Here is a 20,023-nt window from a genome sequence, read left to right on the forward strand (position 1 = left end):
ACTAAATCCACACAGTCATTATAAAGTAGATGATCAGCTTCTATTGAGCTTCAACAGTGTGAGTTAGTCATATCAAGTGATATCTGACACATTTACAGTCTTTTTAGTCCTTTAAGATGTAGTTGTTTGAATACCTTTAGTGAATGTGCTCACTGCTGGTGATTCTAGATGTCCAGAGAAACTAGAGTTGCAGGGCAGCTTCTCTAGAACTTGTGTGCATGCTCAAAATTGATCATGTACTGATATAAATAAAAAAATATGACTATACACTCAAGTCACCTTGGAAGACGTGGTTACGGCCAAACTTGGGAATATCTGGATGATGAGAGATGAAGTCATCCAGGAAGTCTGTGAGCTGGTAGCCCTGTCGCAGCGTCATGTGGCAGCCGACCAAGTACTGATGAACCACTCTTAGGTGGAAGTCGTAGCTGAAGGAGTGAACGTGCATCAGGTCCCGCACCTTATCACATTCTTCAGTGAAGAGCATGGAGAGCTAAAAACAGAGGGGTTGGACAAAGCAGTTAGCAGCACGGCATCACTGGCTGATAATCACAGTTTGTCTCTGAGGCACAAGAAGCCACGGCTAACACGTGTATTCTCAGCTGCAGGGGTTGCTCTGACTCCACACTCATTCTCATTACATGGACCGCTCTGGAGAAAAAATCAATAGAATCTGGCAGACAAGGCTTTCCCTGAACGCTTCTCTGTGTAATCATCCATTAATGAAGCTGCTTTGCTTTTGAAGAGGAACACCCTGCCGTTCCAGCTGCTCCCTGCCTCACCTGCTATTTTTGCCGCGCACCTTGAGGCCCCGCTGCTCTGTTATTCCCATTAATCCGGGAGCCTTTTGTAAGCAACTTTGATATCAATCGCATTCATAATAGTATCTTATTTAATTAAATTCAAACATCAAAAGGCGACTGACAAAAGCGTTCATTACAAATGCAAATGGCTGAACTGCACAGTTAATTACAGCGCAGTGAGAGTTTACAGGGAGAGCTAAATGCTACTCCTGCATTTACTTTCATCCGGACCATTTGCCTGGAACATATACAAATAGGCTTTATTAAATCAAAGAGCCAGAAGAAACTTTCATCTCTGTGTCAGTGTCTCACACCTTCTCCCTGCCTCTACACTTGTCCAGACTGTTGTAACAAGAGCAAAAAGGGCAGGAGACTTTCATCACCATCCAGCCCGCACAGATAAGAGAGAAGAAGAATATTCTTTTGGAACAGAGGAATGAAAAGATGAACATTAACTGTTCTCTCCCCGCTGGTGTTCCTGCAGACTTGGCAGACAAATTAAGCGTGACCTCTTAGCCTGCTATCTATGGAGCCAGGAAGCCACTGGGACTGCAGAGATCTCTTTCAGCTCAGAGGCACAACATTTCCTCCGTGTGTCCTCCTGACTATCAAGCTTTATTATTTCCAAACCTGTAATCCCAAACTATTCATGTTCCGGCTAATTAAACGCCCCATGTAACTTTGACAGGAACAAATTGTTAGGTTGAGTCGCGGGGCCGCGGCTCGTCTCCTGTCAGCCTGACTCGGTGGAACTTTAATTAATGACAGCTGCTACGTAGACGGCAGAAGCTGTAATCACTGCAGTCATCCAGGAGGAAGAAAATACGCAAAGCAAGTCGATTGGAGAAAAAAAAAGCAAAAGATTAGTCATCATGGGAAAATTTTAAATGGTTTTGCTTGAAGTTTGTACCCCCTGCATACTCCTGTCCTGGAAAACAGAAATAATTAAACTTGCATTATGTACATGTATACACACACACACACAATGGATAGTAATAGCCATATTAAATAATAGTGTTTTAACCCTTTATAGAGCATTCATTGAATAACAACAATAAAAATGTCAACCCTAGAGAGTTATTGGGGGATATTACATTACGTTTTTGCTTTTGTGACTCAAAACTTTTAATTCTTATGTTGCAAATCAATGTTAATGAAGTCACCGGTGTTCCTCACCGGTATAGGGTAAAACATTTGACAAAAAGTCTATATATATAAGTCTATATATAAAATATCCACATGGTTCTAGAACCTCACAGAGAGGCATGGGGAGGCTATTTTGGATGTTTATGGAAATTGCCAAATATAGTTATTTGCCCGATAAAGGGTTAAAATGGGTCCTTTGTGAGGGTACCACAACAGTAATCCAGACCACATAAAGATATGTGTGGACTGCAGGTCAGCAACCAGACCTGAACCCGTCACATCCCGACAAGTCTTAATCAAGCTTTGTTTGGTTTTTTTTAACCTAAAGCTTCTGGCTCAGGTTGGATTCATTTCACAATGTAACTGAATAAGAAAATCATCTCTCTCATTTCTCTGCCAATCACTTGCGTTGATGCATGTCATGTGTCATAAGCAGATATGCAATGCCTGCTGGGAAGCGTGACGAAAGACAGAGCATAGCCGCTGCGCTGCGGTAGCCTGCTGAGCAGCTGGTCAGTAATGGATGAAATAAAGCAAAACAGTCCAAAAGGGGAACTTGTTAACATCCCCAGTGATTAGGGAAGGTCGCTGCTTTGTGGGAACATTCTGACCTTGTGACAACATATAAAAAACCTCCAACCTTCCTCTTCCAACTCCTAAAGAGCCTCACCCTCATGCTTGTACAAAGTTCTTTTCTGCATTATATCTACTGGTCTGCTTAGAAATATGTGCCGAATTTAAAAGCCATGTTCATCGGGCTGATGTTGGTGAAGGTGAATCTTTTCTAAGTAAGACACATCATTTATTTTAAGATGGTGCAGTGTTACATGCTGGTAGCTGACTGCAGTGTGGGTATTGCCTGTCACAATAATTATATTATGGACTTATCAAACGATAACATTTATCAACATCATCATGTCTATATATGGACTTATCATATGATACATGGACATGACCGTGATCATTTCTTTGACCTAAGTATTTCCACACTTCACATTAGCAGCTAAGAGGCTATTCATGTCACATTGGTTAAGAAAGTAGTGTCCTCCATTCCTCACTGTGTCCGTCCTGAGTGGAGACTGTAGAAGAATTAAAGGTAAATAACTCTGTTCCCAACCATAATGACAGTCCACTCTCCAGTCCCACCCCCCACCCCTCTGTATTATAATACTATTATATTATCATTATATTAGTGGTATAAAATGATCTTCAAATGACAATAATATTGTTTATCGCGATTATTTTTTAGACAATATATCGTCCAATAAAAGTATCGTGACAGGCCTGATTAGATCAACAGTTAGTTATCTGGTTGAATTTACAATGCTAGCTCATGTAACTTCATGGGTCTGGTGCTATTGTGAGATTAGTGATTTTTTTGTGTGCGAAAGTCTTTCCAAACCAAAACGTTAAGTTTGTCTTTGTAAAAGAAATAAAAATATAGTCTCTTGTGTCAAGTTAGGTTCAGGTCTCAAATTCAGCAGTAGCGGGTGTGTTCAGTTGTGTCGGGTCAGAAAAGGTGTGTGTAACGTCAGGATTCAGGTGTAAGTTTGAGGCCCATAGAGAACTCTCAGGTATACAAACTTTCCAGGATCTTTTTAGCCATATATTTTTCATTTTCACCATATTTTAAATTATTTTATATCTGATAACTACTACAAGATTTCAGACTAAGTGAAAGGGGTTCAAAGTGATCACTGACTGATAGAGGTACATTCACTTAATGATACAGCTATGTAAAGTTTAGTACCTTATGCATTGATGTAGTTGTTTTGCCTATTCAAAGGTTAGTGGTAGCATGTTAAGTTTGAACAGAGGAGCTTGGGGAACTATTTGCACATATGCAGTTATTAAAATAAATATGATTTGCACAGATTCAAAGTCATAAAATCCAACCCAATTGTTCAGTCTGTTAATACAATCATGTACAGCTGGCAGAGCAACAGCAGTTTTCAGACCCGCGTTTTTTAATGACCGACCCTTTAAAACCAAACAGATATGAAACTGACAGTAGGAAAAGACCCTGGCAGAAAGTTCTGGCTCCAGTCAATCCCCGAGCGATTAAAGATGCAAGAGGAAACATTATGAGATTATCAGAGGAATGGCACGGGCACTTAGCGAATCATAAGCAGAGATACCAACGACACCCAAACCAGCAAGCACGGAGACAGACGGCATGTTGAAAATCAAGGAGGAAAGAGAAATTACAGAGGAGCTAGACTCAGGCTGGACCTCGAAATACTCAACCTTTGCCCGAGTGAAACTGAATCCACCTACACCTGGTCCCCGCTATTAACTGTAACAGTCGAGCTCAATGTCGTAGGAGTCGTAGCTCCCACAGGTTTGAATGCACACTTCATTAGACACTGAAATCCATCCATCCCCCAAAGAGACAAAGAGGACAGACATGTAGATTTAGAAAAAAGGAAGAGACCAGGACTGATGGCAGCAAGCAGAGCGGCGGGGAGGGGTGAAGCCTGATTGTAGTGAGACACCCCTCCTTTGAGAATTGGCTGGGACATACCGCACAGTCAGATACTTGGGTGGCATCTGGAAACGGCTTGCAACGAGGTTTGGTGAGGAGGCTGCCCTGATGGAGAGATGACATGAGGTGGGACTAGGCAGACACACACACACACACAGATGGACAGGTAGGAGAATGGAAAACTGAGGGAATGTTACAATAATAAATTGGAACATGGTTTCTAAAACCCTCTGCATACTGCACATTCCAATGAGACACACAACAGAGCTGTAGAACTGCAAACATCACCAGATTTATAGTTGTTTATGTGTAAAACATCAATACCCGAATATATTTACTGCTAAATTAACTTAGTGGTGGTGACAGGACAATCTAGCTGTGCATAACACTGTCTTATTTATCAGTAATTACCAGGATACTGTCAAAGCAGAGGCCAAATTGCTTATGTTCCTGCACCATTCATTTGCTGTAGTAAGCTAGAGACAACACTACACATCCTGCATTTTCAGTTTGAAACACTGCATGGATGAAACAGATCACCATCATTCAGCAGGTCAGAAAACAACAAGGACTGACAACAATGAACTTTTTAATGAGGTAAATAAAGAAAAATGTGCACTGTGTGGTTAATGACATCAGGTTTTGAGTTGGAAAGAAGATGAAAAATATGGATCCACACACACATGCAGGACCGATATGTTTTAGAGTTTGGGCAAACCTTTAAACATGTGAGGTAATGTAATCCAGATGAGCAGTGTCTACTCAGTGTATTGTGTAATGTACCTATACTGTGGACATTTACTCAAAACTGGTTTAAGCTATCGTAACCAAACTTTTACTGGGCAGTCCTGGAATATTCTGCCACTAGGGGGCACCACAAATGCATGAAGTTTCTATCTCATAATTAGCTACGTCAATTTGAATGAAACTGTTTCCACATGTTCTACGGTCATGTTCAATTCACTGTAAAAAGTTTGGTCATGACTAGCGGAACTGGGATTGGTTCAAGAATTTTCATCAATATTGCAGTCAGAGACTTTTTCTCGCCTATCAACCAATGTGTGACAAAAGTTTGACAAAATCTATTAGCATATATCCACAGGTCTTCATTCAGATGCTACCAATTTTCATCCAATTTTTGAACAAATTTCACCAAAATCTTTGACAATACGTCTGAGAAAAGCATGTTGAGTTGTGATTTGTTTTTCTTCAGAATTGTTTCACCAGCAGTTAAATTGTTTGTTTGGTGTGACATCTCTCTCTCTGCCTTATGCTTGTGAAGTTGGTTTGGTTTCCTGGTTCAGAAGCTGGTGGGCGGGGTTGAAAAGGGTGTCAGAAAACTAACCTGCACCTGGTTGGTTAAGGTTACATCCTGTTTGTGTGGTTTCCTTGTTAACCTCTGTCTTTTCTCTTCCTCCTGAGGCCTGTACTACGAAGCTGGATTAACATACCCTGGATATCTCTCCGTTACCTGAGTTGATTTACCCTGACATTCACAATCCTGATAAACGGTACTACGAAGCTGGTTATCAACTCGGTAATTCAACCCAGGGTTTTCCAATCTTGATCAGTGCGAGTTCACATAAAAGGGTTAAAGGTGTTTGCAGCGTCTGACCAATCACAAACATGGAGAAACCCTGCAGAGCAGCATACATCGTACACGATGGAGGAGCAGACAATTATTCTTCATAAATATGAACAATTCAAACACATCATCAGGCCACAAGCAACACTGTTGCTGCAGCATAAGCCAGGAAGGAATGCTGGCAGAACATTGCAGACTATGTTAATGAGTAAATTCGTGAGACAATATTAATTCATCGGACAATATAAACGGAGTCCAGACAGCACTCTGATCACTCAATTTCACTTTATTACGGTACAGATGTTTCAGGCATAGCGCTTCCTCAGTGTCCTTCCTTTCGTTATGACATTAAGTTAAGTTAATATTAAGTTTAATATTCAACATTCATTTGACATTCAAAATACAAAACTATTATGTGCTTCAGCCATTTGAGTGAATGATGTCAAACCAACTGTATAACATACAGATTAATATCCCTCATGTGCCTCAAGGCTTATTTTTTAAATATATATTTTGGTCAATTAAAAAATATGAATAAAATTCTGTTTTTCTGCACTTTTGCAGCGATTACTCTCAAGATGTTCTTATTGAGACTTTTTGTCAGGTTTCCTGAAATAAGTTCTGAAACTGGAGTGGTGGTAAGGTTATTTATTTATTTAAATATTAAATATATATTTGAAAAATAAGCCTTGAGGCACATGAGGGATATTAGTCTGTATGTTATACAGTTGGTTTGACATCATTCACTCAAATGGTTGAAGCACATAATAGGTTTGTATTTAATGTCAAATGAATGTTGAATATTAAATTAACTTAATGTAGCTTGAAAATCTGTAGCCTACCTTTCAGATAGTTTTAAACTCTCACGATCCGTGCACCAATGTGGACAGGATCTACTATGAATGGTCAGGCCACTGAGAACTGATTGGTCAGGAGGTGGTGCTTTTATACTCGTTGATCTCTTATCCAGAACATAACCTGCTCCGGAGCAGGTTAGCCGTTCAGCATAAGTTACCATGGTGATTTACCCCGGTAAGAAGTGAACCAGCGTCGTAGGACGGAAAACCCAGAGTTAACCCTGAAGTTACCTCCATAAGAGAAAATCCAGCTTCGTAGTACAGGCCTCTGGTCTCCACCAGCTAGATGGGTTTTATGTTTTGTTTGCATGCATCACACACACTTCATTCATCCACACACTGCGTTCATTAATGATCTGTCTGAGTAACATTATTATTTGATTTTATCTTAGGTTGACAGTTAATGTAATATTAGAAACGTGATAATAATCATGTGATTAGTCTCAGCTATTTATTTATAGATGTATAATTTTGGTGAATAATTTAATTTCTTCTGTTGTATTAACACAGGTTTAAATAGCAACAAGAAGAAATGATCATTCATATAATACCGCATCCTGACATACAGCGAGTGAGCGAACCGGCGACGAAATCTCGCGGGAAACTGTCCTGATATTCAGCGTGACGATTTTATCGCGAGTATATTCCAAACCAATCAAACCCTCTTTCTGCTAGCTAGCTTGTCAACAGGAAGCAGCGTGTACATTTCAACCAATAAGAAGTGTTTATGGGCGGCTGCGAAATTTCGTCCAGATAGAGACCGAGCGAGCAATTTTTTTGTAAGGGTCATCGATGTGATGTAACCCAGTGTCAATAAGTGTAAGTAGGATTTTTTCATAAAAATCTGATTATATAGAGGAAAATAAATGAAAACTAAAATGTGGAATAAATATAATCCACTTTTGCAATGCAACATTAGGTTTTTTTAAACAAATTTGACATCATTTATCAAACCTTATTTAGAATAAATGGTTGTCCTGCTCACTATTAACAAAATGCTTTAAAATTTAAATGTCAAATTAGTTTTCTTTTTATTTGATGTCTTTAAATTAAGTAATTATTTTTTACAAGTACACTTAAATACACAGTACGTGTATAAAATACACTTTTGTGGTTACACCATTTTCAGGAGCATTCAGTCTTACTTTTGGTTAAAAAAAATGGTGCAAATACCAATCAGCAGTGTATAATAGGACCAATCTGTGAATAAACCACCCAGATACAACCTCTTCTAATGAGGTGTGACCACAATAATCAGTGAAAACAATGACTTTAGTGTCCCAAGCTGAGGTCATATACAATGTGAATGTATGTACATTATGAAAGTTACTTGTTTAATATTTTTTATGTGAACATGCCCATGTGTCTTCAGGAATTGAAACTCAGATGCCTGAACTAGTGTAAAATATTCATCCTCATTTCTGAGCACCTCACACCAAAACTCATTTCATCCACTCCAACATCTTATTGTTGTAGTAACATTCATGCTGTCATTGAAATCATATTCTATTGTACTGTTGATCCATAAATGAATTCGTATTATTTGATTACTGAACTATTACATATTGCTTCACATGGCACACAAGAGCATTGATAGCATGTGAACTGTGGGCAAAGAAAGACATCCATATTAGGGTGATTGAGGATTACTGTCAACAGCATCCAATTAAACCTCCCACTCTAACATGGTCTCTCACTTTGATACATGGAAAACAGATAAATGCTAACTGCAATTATAAATCCCTCTCTCAATTCATTTAGGACAGTGTTATTTTAAGCCTAATTAGTCAATTTCCAGACTTTTTTCAGAATATTTAAGGACAGCTGCACTAAATGCTTTTCTTCCTTCCTTTTTTTACCACTTCAACCCTTTTCTGCCACCACTGCATAAAGCCGTCAACACTTTTAGGACAGTTAAAGCTACCCTTACCTTTGTTACATTTTTACACATTGTTTTGTTTAGGTTAAATACTATTAATAAGGTAATGGCACTCACCACCAGGCATAGAAACTAATCATTATTCCATTCTCATAATATTCTGTGAAAACTCTGACCAATCATATCATTCGGTCCGAATGATATGATTGGTCGAGCGACCTGCCTGTTTCCCCCTTCCGCATTATGTAATCGCGTGCACCCCCACCCGGAAGAGAGTCTGTTGTCTGTTGTGGATCCACGGCATTATAATACTTCCATGATCCACGGAGATAGCCGTAAACAGACAGTAGAGACTGACAATGACAGACAAAAGTGGGCCACGGCTTCCACCTCCAGCCCCCTCCCGCGTGGAAAAAGAAAACTATATATATATAGTGCGCGTTCGCGGAGGGGAAGGGAGTGCAGGGGTGGGACATAGGAGGGAGGAGGGGTTGTTGCTGTTCAAGTTTTTTCAAAGTGCTGTGTGAAATGCAAGAAAGGTACAGTAAGAGTAGCTTTAACTTCTTATATCACTTTGTAGACATTCTGACAACAATAGTACTAAAGGGAGACAAACAAGCCCTGACATCTTTGAAGGCATCACTCTTTGTCACATCAAAGTCCACTGGATCAAATCTGAAAATGGATCAGTCACAAGTTGACATACAATTAGTGATGTTCACCTGATATAGAACCAGGACTGCGAGCAGGAAAACTAACCTGTGGGGTGTTGGCAGATGGGGATTAGAGTTATGACTGAAAAGCTTGAGCTCTTTCAAAAATGCACAATCAGAGATGTGAAAAATTGAATTTCTGTTTATGCATAAAACACAAAAATGTCAGTTTGAAGTATAGAATAAAGGAGTGTTGTGCTTTGCTCTCTTTAAATATGTATATATTTGAGGCTAAATAAAGCTGTGAAGATGGTGGAAATAACAAAGTCAGTCCAGTTCTGGTCCAGTTTGTTTTGTATTTAGCTCTAGCTTAAAGTCCAGCTCCTCATTTGGAATAAGTTAAAATGGATATAGCACAGTTAGCAAGCTACAATAGCTTATTCGGTTTTGAATGGCTCTCCATTATCTCAAGGGTCAACACTGTCACATTTACTGTTAACGGTCAATAGTGTGAATTTGCATGTTATAGATCATTAAATTGAAATTGACATGAAATATTTGCATCGATTTACTTTTCCCGCCAAAAGTGAATCCAGTAATGGATGTGAATTCACAGTGAAATAAGGAGCTTTGCCTGTGAATTTTCAGTTTGAAATATGATATGATAATATGATATGATAATATGATATGATAATATGATATGATAATATGATATGATAATATGATATGATAATATGATATGGCCTTTATGGTCAAAGATAAGCCAGATATATAAGTTTCTTCTCTTTGGACTGCTGACATTTCACAGAAGGTCACGTCAGCATTCTCTCACCACTAATTAGTTTAATGACTGTCAATGTCACATCACAGGAGATACCTAGAGAAGAGCTCTGTTCCAGACCTTTGTGTTGGTGTGAAGAAAAAGCCAAACTGTTCTATAACTCAGTGTTTTGAAAATGAAGAAACCAAACTGAAGACTATTCTGACGGCTGAACAACATAAATAAAACCTATTTTGTTATAAACGAATGGTTTTATGCTCCCTTTATCTTTAATATACATATATAGAACACAACATTCAGCTGTATGGAGACATGAATACAGTGTTGTGTTTTTGTACTGATTCCTCTAAAGAAAACATTACTTTATCATTTTTTGACATTATCAGAGAGCAGGCAGCTTTGCATGTTTGTCTTCTTGTTTTTTTCTCCCTGCAGCAGTTCATCTCTGAGAAAGCACAGCGTGAAAGGGTGAGGATTGGAAAACCCAATGAAGTTTGAAAAGTGACATGGTGTGAATAACACACTGGATAGTGAAAGTACTGAAACCAAGTTATTTTCTATCCAGATGAAGAATCTCTCTTGGAGGGTATCAGCATTTCAACTTCACAGGCGGTTACGTTTTGAAAAGGACTTGACCGAAAAAAAAATACCTTCAGTTGCTGGAGTGGGTATACATCCAACTCCAAGTATACATTCTCACATGTTTTATGACATTATGACATTATGGCATACATTTAGAGGTTAACAAATTATTGAAAAATAAGATGAGGAAATGATCATTTTATATTTAATGTACAATATTAGGATCTGGATGAATTATCACACTACTTTGGTTATTTTTTTATCATATGTAAATGATTTGCACTATATCCTCCTGTTTAAGTAACATTTGCTAAAAACTACAGTATCCAGCTGTTTAAGGAGATTACTGAGCCTTTAAAAAAAATAAACCTCTATATTTGTGAGCCCTTTTAAAGATTTATATCTTAGTTTCCAACTACAAGCCATGGGCTTGGGGCTAAGAGTTACAGACAGACTAGGAAATCAGAAAGTGTGGAGAGGCGGACTAAAACATTGTTGTTTTTGATCATTTCATAGAATTTGTTGACAGTAAGAAAAATATAGAACAACACTAGCCTTTTCCTTTGATAAATGTAGTTACTATGAGCAAAAAGCTCCACCACAGATGAACAGACAAACACAAGAGCACCAAACTTCATCAACACAAACCCAAGGAGACAGACATCATTCACTATTATTCAATACTGTTTGAACTGATCAGTCATCTCTGGAAAGTTCAGTGTAAAAACACCACAACATGGATCATTACCAAAGACCCAGACAAACCCACAGTAATGACATCACAGCACTGAAGACAGAGACTAAATTAACAAAACCACAGCAATTACCGCTTAGAGATCCAAGTTTCAACAGAACAGAAGGATATTTGTTGGAAATGTCCTTTCTGCTCACCTATTATCCTGACCAGCATCTGTCAGGGACTATATTTTCTTTTTTAGCTGCACTTTGATAGAAAACTCTACTCCTAAAAATAAAAAAGAACCTCTTCCACAGCCCCTTAGAGCGACTGGACCCTACTTTGTGAAACCAAATATAATAAAAGATCAGTACACCTGTCCACCCACATGTGAAACTGAGACATTTAAATCATTCTATTTTGTATTTCCTGTTACATCATTGTGTGGGCTCTCTCTCTCTCTCTTATCCTCTCTTTTATGCTGTCAATCCTTACAAAAGACACAAGTGAGTGTTGTGTATCCGTACTGCAGTGCGGACTGTTGTCGGGCATTTACCTGTGAGTTGACGGTCTGGCCCACGGGGATGCGGGAACACTCCAGTGCGTACTGCTTCACACAGAAGTAACACCCCTGGGAGAGGGAGGAAGCAGTCAGATGGTTATTTAACAAACATATCATTATTACTGTGTGGCTTGCCCATAAATAAAGCTGTCTATGTGGAAGATGGTACTTTAAATAGAGTGAGTGGAGGAGGGTCTGATAGTCCAGTTGAGTAGCTGCAGGTTTCATAAAGATGAGACTTTAAAAACCAATTTAACTACCCAACCACATCTGAACAAACTTTCTGCTATAAGGTCAAAAGAGTTTATTTCCCACTCAACATAAAGTAGCTCATTATTGTTCTAACAGTAAAAAAACTGACAGCAGGAAACTAATTGTAATGTTTATCTTGGAATAATAAGGCTGGAAAAGTAGATACAGGGTCAAACCTACAGCACAGTGGCCCCATGGAGACCTGATCACACTTTAACATCTTTTGGTGAAAGTTATTTTCAAGCCAAGTGGAATATGTTTTCACATTATTATGGTCTTTATATAAAGAAAATATGGGTGAATGAGGTTTTTTGTGTCCATGTGGTTGAGTCAAATTTAAAGGGTTAAAATGTGAAAATAAACGTATGAATAACTCACACACATTCTTTTTTTGTGGACCCAGCATCACATTTCTGCTTTTAATCCATTTTGAGAGAATATATTAGAGGATTATGGCAAAAATGTCTAAGTGGTGTAACCATAAAAACGTTGTACCAAATAAAAACAGTAAATTCTCAATAAAACACCATATCAACGGCGTGCAGACTAGCGAGTGGTTAGAGCGCATGCCATATACGCAGTGGACCCTGGTTCGAGTCCCGGCCAGCGGACCTTTCTGCATGTCACACCCCCCTCTCTCTCCCGTAATTTCCTGTCTCTCTACTGTCAGATAAAGATATCTATGCAAGAAAAAATCTACAAAAAACCCTACCATATCAACTAGTTTGGCATGATCTTACATTATAACTTTTATATTAAATAAAGGTAATGGAATACAATTGTTCTAAATATTACATTTACTCTGGGGAATCATGGAGATCAGGAACCAATTACATTTTTTAAATGAAGTCATTATTTGTATAAGTCCACTTAAATACACTGTAGGTGATAAAATATGTAATATTTATCATTCTTTTGTGGTTAAACCATTTGACATTTTCAACAAAAATACTAAATGTACATTTTAACAAACCTGATGCTGCTTTTAAAACTAGTTTTAACATATTTTTGAATTGATCATCTTGACAACAATTACTTGTCACTGACCCATAGAGTATATAAATGATACTGATGTTATATGGAAAAATGAAGCCCTATAATATATATACTGCTTATAATAACCTCAATTGAAGATAGTATAAGTTCCATACTGGTGGTTTTGCAGTAATAGAAAGTGTGTATGACATACATTGAATTCCTACATTGTCCACTGGTTACCATTCAACCGTTCATTTCCGTGCAACAAGAAAATCAACTTAAAAGAGTCTTGAGACTTGCCTGAGGTAGGAAATCCATCACAGTGACATTTTGCTCCACCAACGCTTAAGCAGTTTGTTACAACCTGTAGTGCTGGCTCAAGGTCAGAAGCAGCCTCTGATAGATGGGACTGTTATACTCAAAATCACTTCATAAAGTTCAATCAAAAACTTCTTTTTTCAGTTAGGAAATGTAATAATCAGACTCTAACTGAAGATGTTGTCTTGGCCACCGGGGCGCCATGCTTCACAATATTGTATCTAGTTTGAAAAATAGATGAAAGATACTCAGACTTACAGTCACTGAGCAAAACCATACTGCTGCTTATGTTTCATTCATACTATGAAACAGTTTGAGAGATATATTATTATGTTACCGTAGTAAGTTCATAAATAGAGTTATCTGCTGCATGTACAGTGTATTTAATAAAATAGTAAGTTGCTGTCACATTGTGCTGCTTTTTTAACCACTTTTAAGACCGTGGCCCATTTTAAAGGACATGTTAAGTTACCTCTGATACAAACATTAACACTGACTTCTTTTTATTTAATGTGTCATTGAGAGTATTGATACATGAGTGTGCTTCACGATCCTAAACGTACCTGAAAAGCCAGTTCCATCAACACGATGCCTCCAGGCAGCGCCCTCTGCAGGTGATACGCTGTGGTGCCAGATGCTGTAGTCTGCAAAGTTCATTTAGAAAACAATTCTACAATTACAGTTTGTCTGGAATACTGCAAATGTGTGAAGGCAGCTGCTTCTGAACACAGGATGTTGACATTTTCTGTTGCTCTTTCATTTCTTTCAAGAGAAAATAAACCCTGTGCCATTTTTTACGAGTGGTGAAATTGTTATCTGTGTACCACGAAGAACAAAGGACCTCTAATCCGAGCCTCCACATTCTGATGTTAGCAGCAATGAAAAGGTTACCACTGCCTGACAACAAGAATACACTGCGTTTCTTGACTGCCCTGCAAGGCACTGAGCACTGAGTCTTACTCCACTAATAAAACACTGCACACATTTTAGTCAGAATCATAAATTCAGTTTACTCCGAAAAAATATAAAATTGCAGAGTGAACAGCAACATGTCAGTTTCCAGTGCATGAGTCAAAAACAAGTAGATATGTTTATGTTACAGTCTTTTTAGTGCCAAAGTCCTTCTTTTTGTTCCTATACTTCCACCACAGCTGACAGGGGAAACACAAAGAGGGAATTTGATGCTAAAACTATTAACTTTAGAAGATATCCTCTAATATAAGATATACTCCAGTGACTCAAATCTCATATGAGCTTTAGATAAACTTTTAAATGCATTTTTGAGGATTGTGGATTTTGGCCCTCATCACTTAAACTGAAAGCACATTAACCCTCACATACTATTCATACTCTGACCCGTCGCAGGACTTCTGTATAATCAGACTATGCAACAAACTTCTGAACCACAAATCATTCATAAAGACCTCGTCACTCACAGATAAAGATAATTAATCCTTAATGAAGCTTTCAGAGAACAGAAAGAGTTTATTTTTTAGTTTCTCTGAGAAAAAACTATATAAAAAAACATTATATAATGGTCCAATGTTACGTAACACAGGAGAATAATTATATTAAATGGGAAGAAGGAACATTTTTGAATGTTTTTAAAAAGTTCTTTATATTATTTATATTGTGGGTCACATCATCACATTTCAGGCTAATGGAAAAAAGTATTTTTATAGCACTCAGATATAAAAATGGGCCAAATGTGACCCTGAACAGTATGTAAGGGTTAAGGTATCTTCTAATAGTGAGTATGAACAGAAGGAATAGTATTATTTAGCTACGTGGTTAACAATGTTTGTAGAAAATATATTCAGAATAAAACATTTCAGGGAACAAAGAGATCAGAACAGTTTTTAATGAACAGTTAGACACAGTTAGAGTAGTTTAAACCAGACATTCTAAATTTATTGGGGTCATTTGTTTGTGAGGAAAACTTGTGCATCTCTGAAGTGAACACTGACCTTAGGGCTGTCCTCGCTCTTCTGCTTCACATAAGAAAAAGACATTCTCCCTTCAGATGACATGGAGCTCAGCATGGCAGCACGAGCCCGGGCAGTGCTGTAAGAGATGGGGGTGGGGACGGAGAGCAGGGGTCAGTCAAGGTCTGAGCTCAAGGGCTGCCGGACCACCGACACCGTGCAGCAAACCCACAAGATACAATGCAGAGCGAGTCATACATTCTGAGCCTAGAAAGTGACAGGCATCTGCCCTGCTACATCTGCTCCGGATACATCAGCCATGAGGCAGTAGAACTCAGAGGTCAGAGGTCAGGAATGGATTAAAACACATATGATGAGTAATGGATGAAAGCTGCTCACAGAGGAGGAGGAGAAGAGACTAAAGCACTGGAATATATGCAGAAATAGAGATGCAGGTTTAACATTTTAGCCTATATATTTAAATATACATAAAGTTGAATGAAAACAGAGTAATACTTATAAAAAGGAGGGAAAATGTAGAATTTGATGTGCAGGGCAGGTCCTGAGTTAGTGTACTGTAGGGTGATAACTTCAGCCTGATGTGAGCAGAGGAAACCACCGTTCATGATGATATGATGATAATATGACAACATAGAAAGAAAACAACTGTCAAGAAGAAGCAGTGATCATAACTTTTCTTGCATATACAGACCTGCGAGCCGGGGACTGAGGCCGGACCTGGACCAGAATGAAGCCCATGCTCTGCAGGTACTGCACATATTGCTGGAGGAAAGTGCTGGAAATCTCCAGCAGCCAGGGTTCCTCCTTCAGCCGGCTGGGCAGCATGTCAGCCGAGTCTGTGCTGTAGCTCCGGTCCCGACCCGACGCTGTGGAGTCGCTGGAGCGATGCCGTTTCTGCAGCAAACAAATCAATTTCATAAACATTTATACAACAGTTTCAGTTTGGAAGTGTGTGACTGCCCCGAGCGATGGAGACCTTATATCTTAACAGGTGGACTGGTGCTGCGATAGCAGTGGAGCAGACACTGTCATGGTGAATTTGAGCTGAGCCTAAAGGCAAACCTCTTGATTTATGGGTCAATAAACATACTATACATGGTCTAGTGTGTATGTCTATGGTCATGACTGAGGAAGAGGACGTCTGGGTTACTCTGCTGCTGAAATGACACAGTACCAGATCAACAGCAGAAAATTGATGTCTGGGAACATTCAAACGACTTTCATTTTTCAAGTGTGTCTTAAAACAACAGTCAGCTGCCCATATGAACAGTAGAAGAGGTTTTCCTTGCTGTGCCGCCATTGTAAATGATGGAGGACAAAATCAACAGTGTGTCTACGCAGTCTTTAAAAGTAGATGTGAAGCTTATATGAGGCTTTAGCAGGGTTTAACTTCATGTTAGTGAAATATGTCACTTAAAGGAAATGTTCACAATCCTTTAAATGTGTCTTAAACCAGCAGTAAGGTGTCCATATGAACAGTTAAAAAGCATCTTTTAATAGTCAGTATGAACAGGAGGAATGGAACTAAATCCACACAGTCCTCTACCTCCTGAACCACAGCTGCCCCCAGATTTTTCTTGACAGCAAGAAAAATCTATCAATCTTCATTTGGGCTTCTAACTGCTGTTTTAAGACATATTTGAAAAGTTGTGAACTTGTCCTTAAACACTACATTAGGAAACAACTGTCACATAACAACCGGAATCACAAAGTGGGGTTTTAACATATGAGAGGTTAATCTCAATTAAATGTGCAACTATCTCAAATTGCATTATTGTTTGTATTTGGCTGACAGTTTATACATATAGTGAAAAGTAGAAAGTATGTTAGTGTATACTATTGTGAACTAAACATAATCTAAACAAGTTCATCCTCCTGTTACCGTCCTTTGAGTGAGACAGCAGTTGTTACCTTCACTGGAGGCTGGACTATCAGCTCCTCTTGGATCTGCTTGCGGAAGACAGGGTCAAACAGGAGCGGGGTGGCACAGTAGTGGACCAGCCTGGACGAATGCTTCAGGGTCTCCAAATCTGCCAGCTGATGTTGAAGGTGAGAGGACAGTGAAACACGAGTGTATAACAACTACGTCTTCAAAAATAAAGTCTGCAGGGCTTCATATTGTGGCTGCAGAGTAAAGCTTGAATTGCAAGCCTCACTCCGTTACAGCCAGCTCACATCTGATAGATAATTAAGTGGAAGGCCTGTGCTTGGAAATCAGTCTGTAACCAAATGCCAGTGGAAATGGCTGCGAGCCTTGCTGGACCCGGGTCAGACTGCATACCCCCTTCTTCTTAGATGTGCTTGAGTCAGAGTTCTACGTGGGTGTCTGTTGAAATACCAAATTCGTAAATTTAATGCCACCATGTAACCTCTCTGGAGATGTGGCCATGGCAGACAGAAACCTTTTTAATTAGCCTGGATATTCCCTACTCTGAAAGCAGGCAATGCTAAATGATTTCCCTGAGGAGTGAACTGTAATTGTAGCTTCTCAAAGCCGTAACGCGGTAAGAGGCGCCACTCCCACAGGTTTTGTCAAGTCCTATTAGCTATATTTGATGTTAAGCTACGTTCACAGTGCAGGAATTTAATGCTCACTTCTCACAGAAAGGTCAGATCTAATTTGGTGTTAGATTGTTCACATTATGTTTTTTAATGTGTTCAATGTCCGGTCACATATTGTCACCTCTTTGAATCGAACCATGAGCTAAAGTACAATGCGGTGCCATGTTTCATTACGTTTGGTGCTCATGCATGATCACACTATTGTAATGGAAGCTGAAATTATTCATCATATATGTTTCTGTCGTGTACTGCAAGTAAAAAGGCTGATAACTGGCATTTGCATTACATAGAATGAACTAGTGATTAAGATGATTAACAAATATAAATCTGAGGCATAAATATTATTGTATATATGAAGTTTGTAATGAATTATGTTCTGTATAAGAACATTACTACTTTTGGGGGAATATAACCATGTACATGGGTCAATTACGTTTTTTGTGTTCATATGGTTTAGTCAAATTTGAAGTGGTTAAAATTTAAAAAATAAACACTTTTTTGTGTGTGGACTCAGTGTAAAATTTCTGTTTTTAATCCATTTTGAGAGAATATATTAGAGGATCATAGAAAAAAAATGTCTAAGTGGTGTAAACATAACAACTTTGTACCAAATAATTCAACAGAACACTGAATTCTCAATGACATAAAACCAACAAAAATACTAAATGTACATTTTAACAAACCTGATGCTGCTTTTAAAACTAGTTTTAACACATTTTTGAATTGATCATTTTGCCAACCCCATTTGTCACTGACCCATATTTAAGGAAATTGTATTATTATGTATTGTGTCATTATATTATTATATATATATTGTATGTTTTGTGTCTGTCATGTACATTGGGATTTATTGAATGCAAAAAGGGTCGATGTTCTAAGCAAATGCTTCAGCCTACACCTTTTCAGTCAGAAACTGCTTTATTTATTTTTTTTTTTTTACCTTATTTAAAATGACCTCCTCACTCAACCCTGACAAACAGTGTTTTTAAAGCACACACAGAATCTTATATTACCTTTACAGAAGAGAGCAGCATGATGACATGGCATTGTGGCTCATTCATTCAGGGGTTTGTTTGAACATGTGTTGGTGTTGTAGCCACACTCTCCTCTGTCCTTCTTCTGCAATATCTTTTTATTTTTGTTTGGAACAGTTAAGTTACAGTACTTTATATTTTTCTTGCAATGAAGCAACATCCTAAATGACTTCTAAATAAATCCTCCCTGTCACTCTGCTCGACAGCTCCAGAACACATTTCCATCTTGACATTAAAGGTGTATGAAATCTGAAATGACTGAGTTTGCGTTTGCCTTGCATTAAATTGGTCAAATTAGAATAGGTATGTCAGACTTAATGTGTTCTACACTGTTAATAAAAACACTAGAGTCGAATATGAGAAGTCAGATTTGGTGCATTTTCTCCTGTAATCTACACAAACAGATATTTTTAGGATGTGGGAGCGTGTGGCACTCAGAGCTGATGACAGATGTACTTACTGAGATGGGCATGTTGGACTGTGCAGACCTCTGCTGCCACGTCACAAACAAGTTCTCTATCTTCATCTGTTTCTCCAGTTCTGTCAGCACACAAACACAAAGACCTTCATCCTACTGTCCAGAGGGAAAAAAAACTGATATCATTGTTTTTACTATTAATAGCAGTAGCGGCATTAACCTCTCCGCTCAGCTGCTTTGATCTCCAAGAGCTGGCCGCCATGCCGGGCCACCACATCCCCCTCCATCAGGGGTCGGATGGTGCAGACGTCCCTCAGAGCCTCGTCAAAGGGCAGCAGTTCAGAGGGGAAGTGGAGTGGAGCCAGACTTCGGACAGAGCTGCCCAGCCTCCCCTGCTCTTTACTGGGCAGAGGAGGAACTGCGCTACGAAGCAGTGCGTCAGGCTCCATGGAGGGGCTGAGGAACGGGTTGGGGTCCTGGAAAAAAAAACAAGACAATCACAAATG

The 20,023-nt window shown here is 38.8% G+C and overlaps 1 protein-coding gene across 1 annotated transcript in view; it reads right to left on the reverse strand.

The window, feature by feature from the left end:
* szt2 (SZT2 subunit of KICSTOR complex) overlaps window positions 1-20,023 on the reverse strand; it is a 106,680-nt gene that overhangs the window by 9,682 nt on the left and 76,975 nt on the right. The window contains exons 61-69 of the mRNA XM_062423812.1: window positions 19,738-19,993; window positions 19,560-19,639; window positions 17,415-17,540; window positions 16,195-16,397; window positions 15,525-15,621; window positions 14,121-14,201; window positions 12,004-12,078; window positions 4,474-4,539; window positions 280-493 (exon numbers count right to left, since the gene is read on the reverse strand). Of these exons, the coding sequence (XP_062279796.1) occupies window positions 280-493; window positions 4,474-4,539; window positions 12,004-12,078; window positions 14,121-14,201; window positions 15,525-15,621; window positions 16,195-16,397; window positions 17,415-17,540; window positions 19,560-19,639; window positions 19,738-19,993 (1,198 nt within the window). The remainder of the gene's footprint in view (window positions 1-279; window positions 494-4,473; window positions 4,540-12,003; window positions 12,079-14,120; window positions 14,202-15,524; window positions 15,622-16,194; window positions 16,398-17,414; window positions 17,541-19,559; window positions 19,640-19,737; window positions 19,994-20,023) is intronic.

Source organism: Scomber scombrus, chromosome 8, assembly GCF_963691925.1.
Source record: "Scomber scombrus chromosome 8, fScoSco1.1, whole genome shotgun sequence".
NCBI classification, from domain to species: domain Eukaryota; kingdom Metazoa; phylum Chordata; class Actinopteri; order Scombriformes; family Scombridae; genus Scomber; species Scomber scombrus.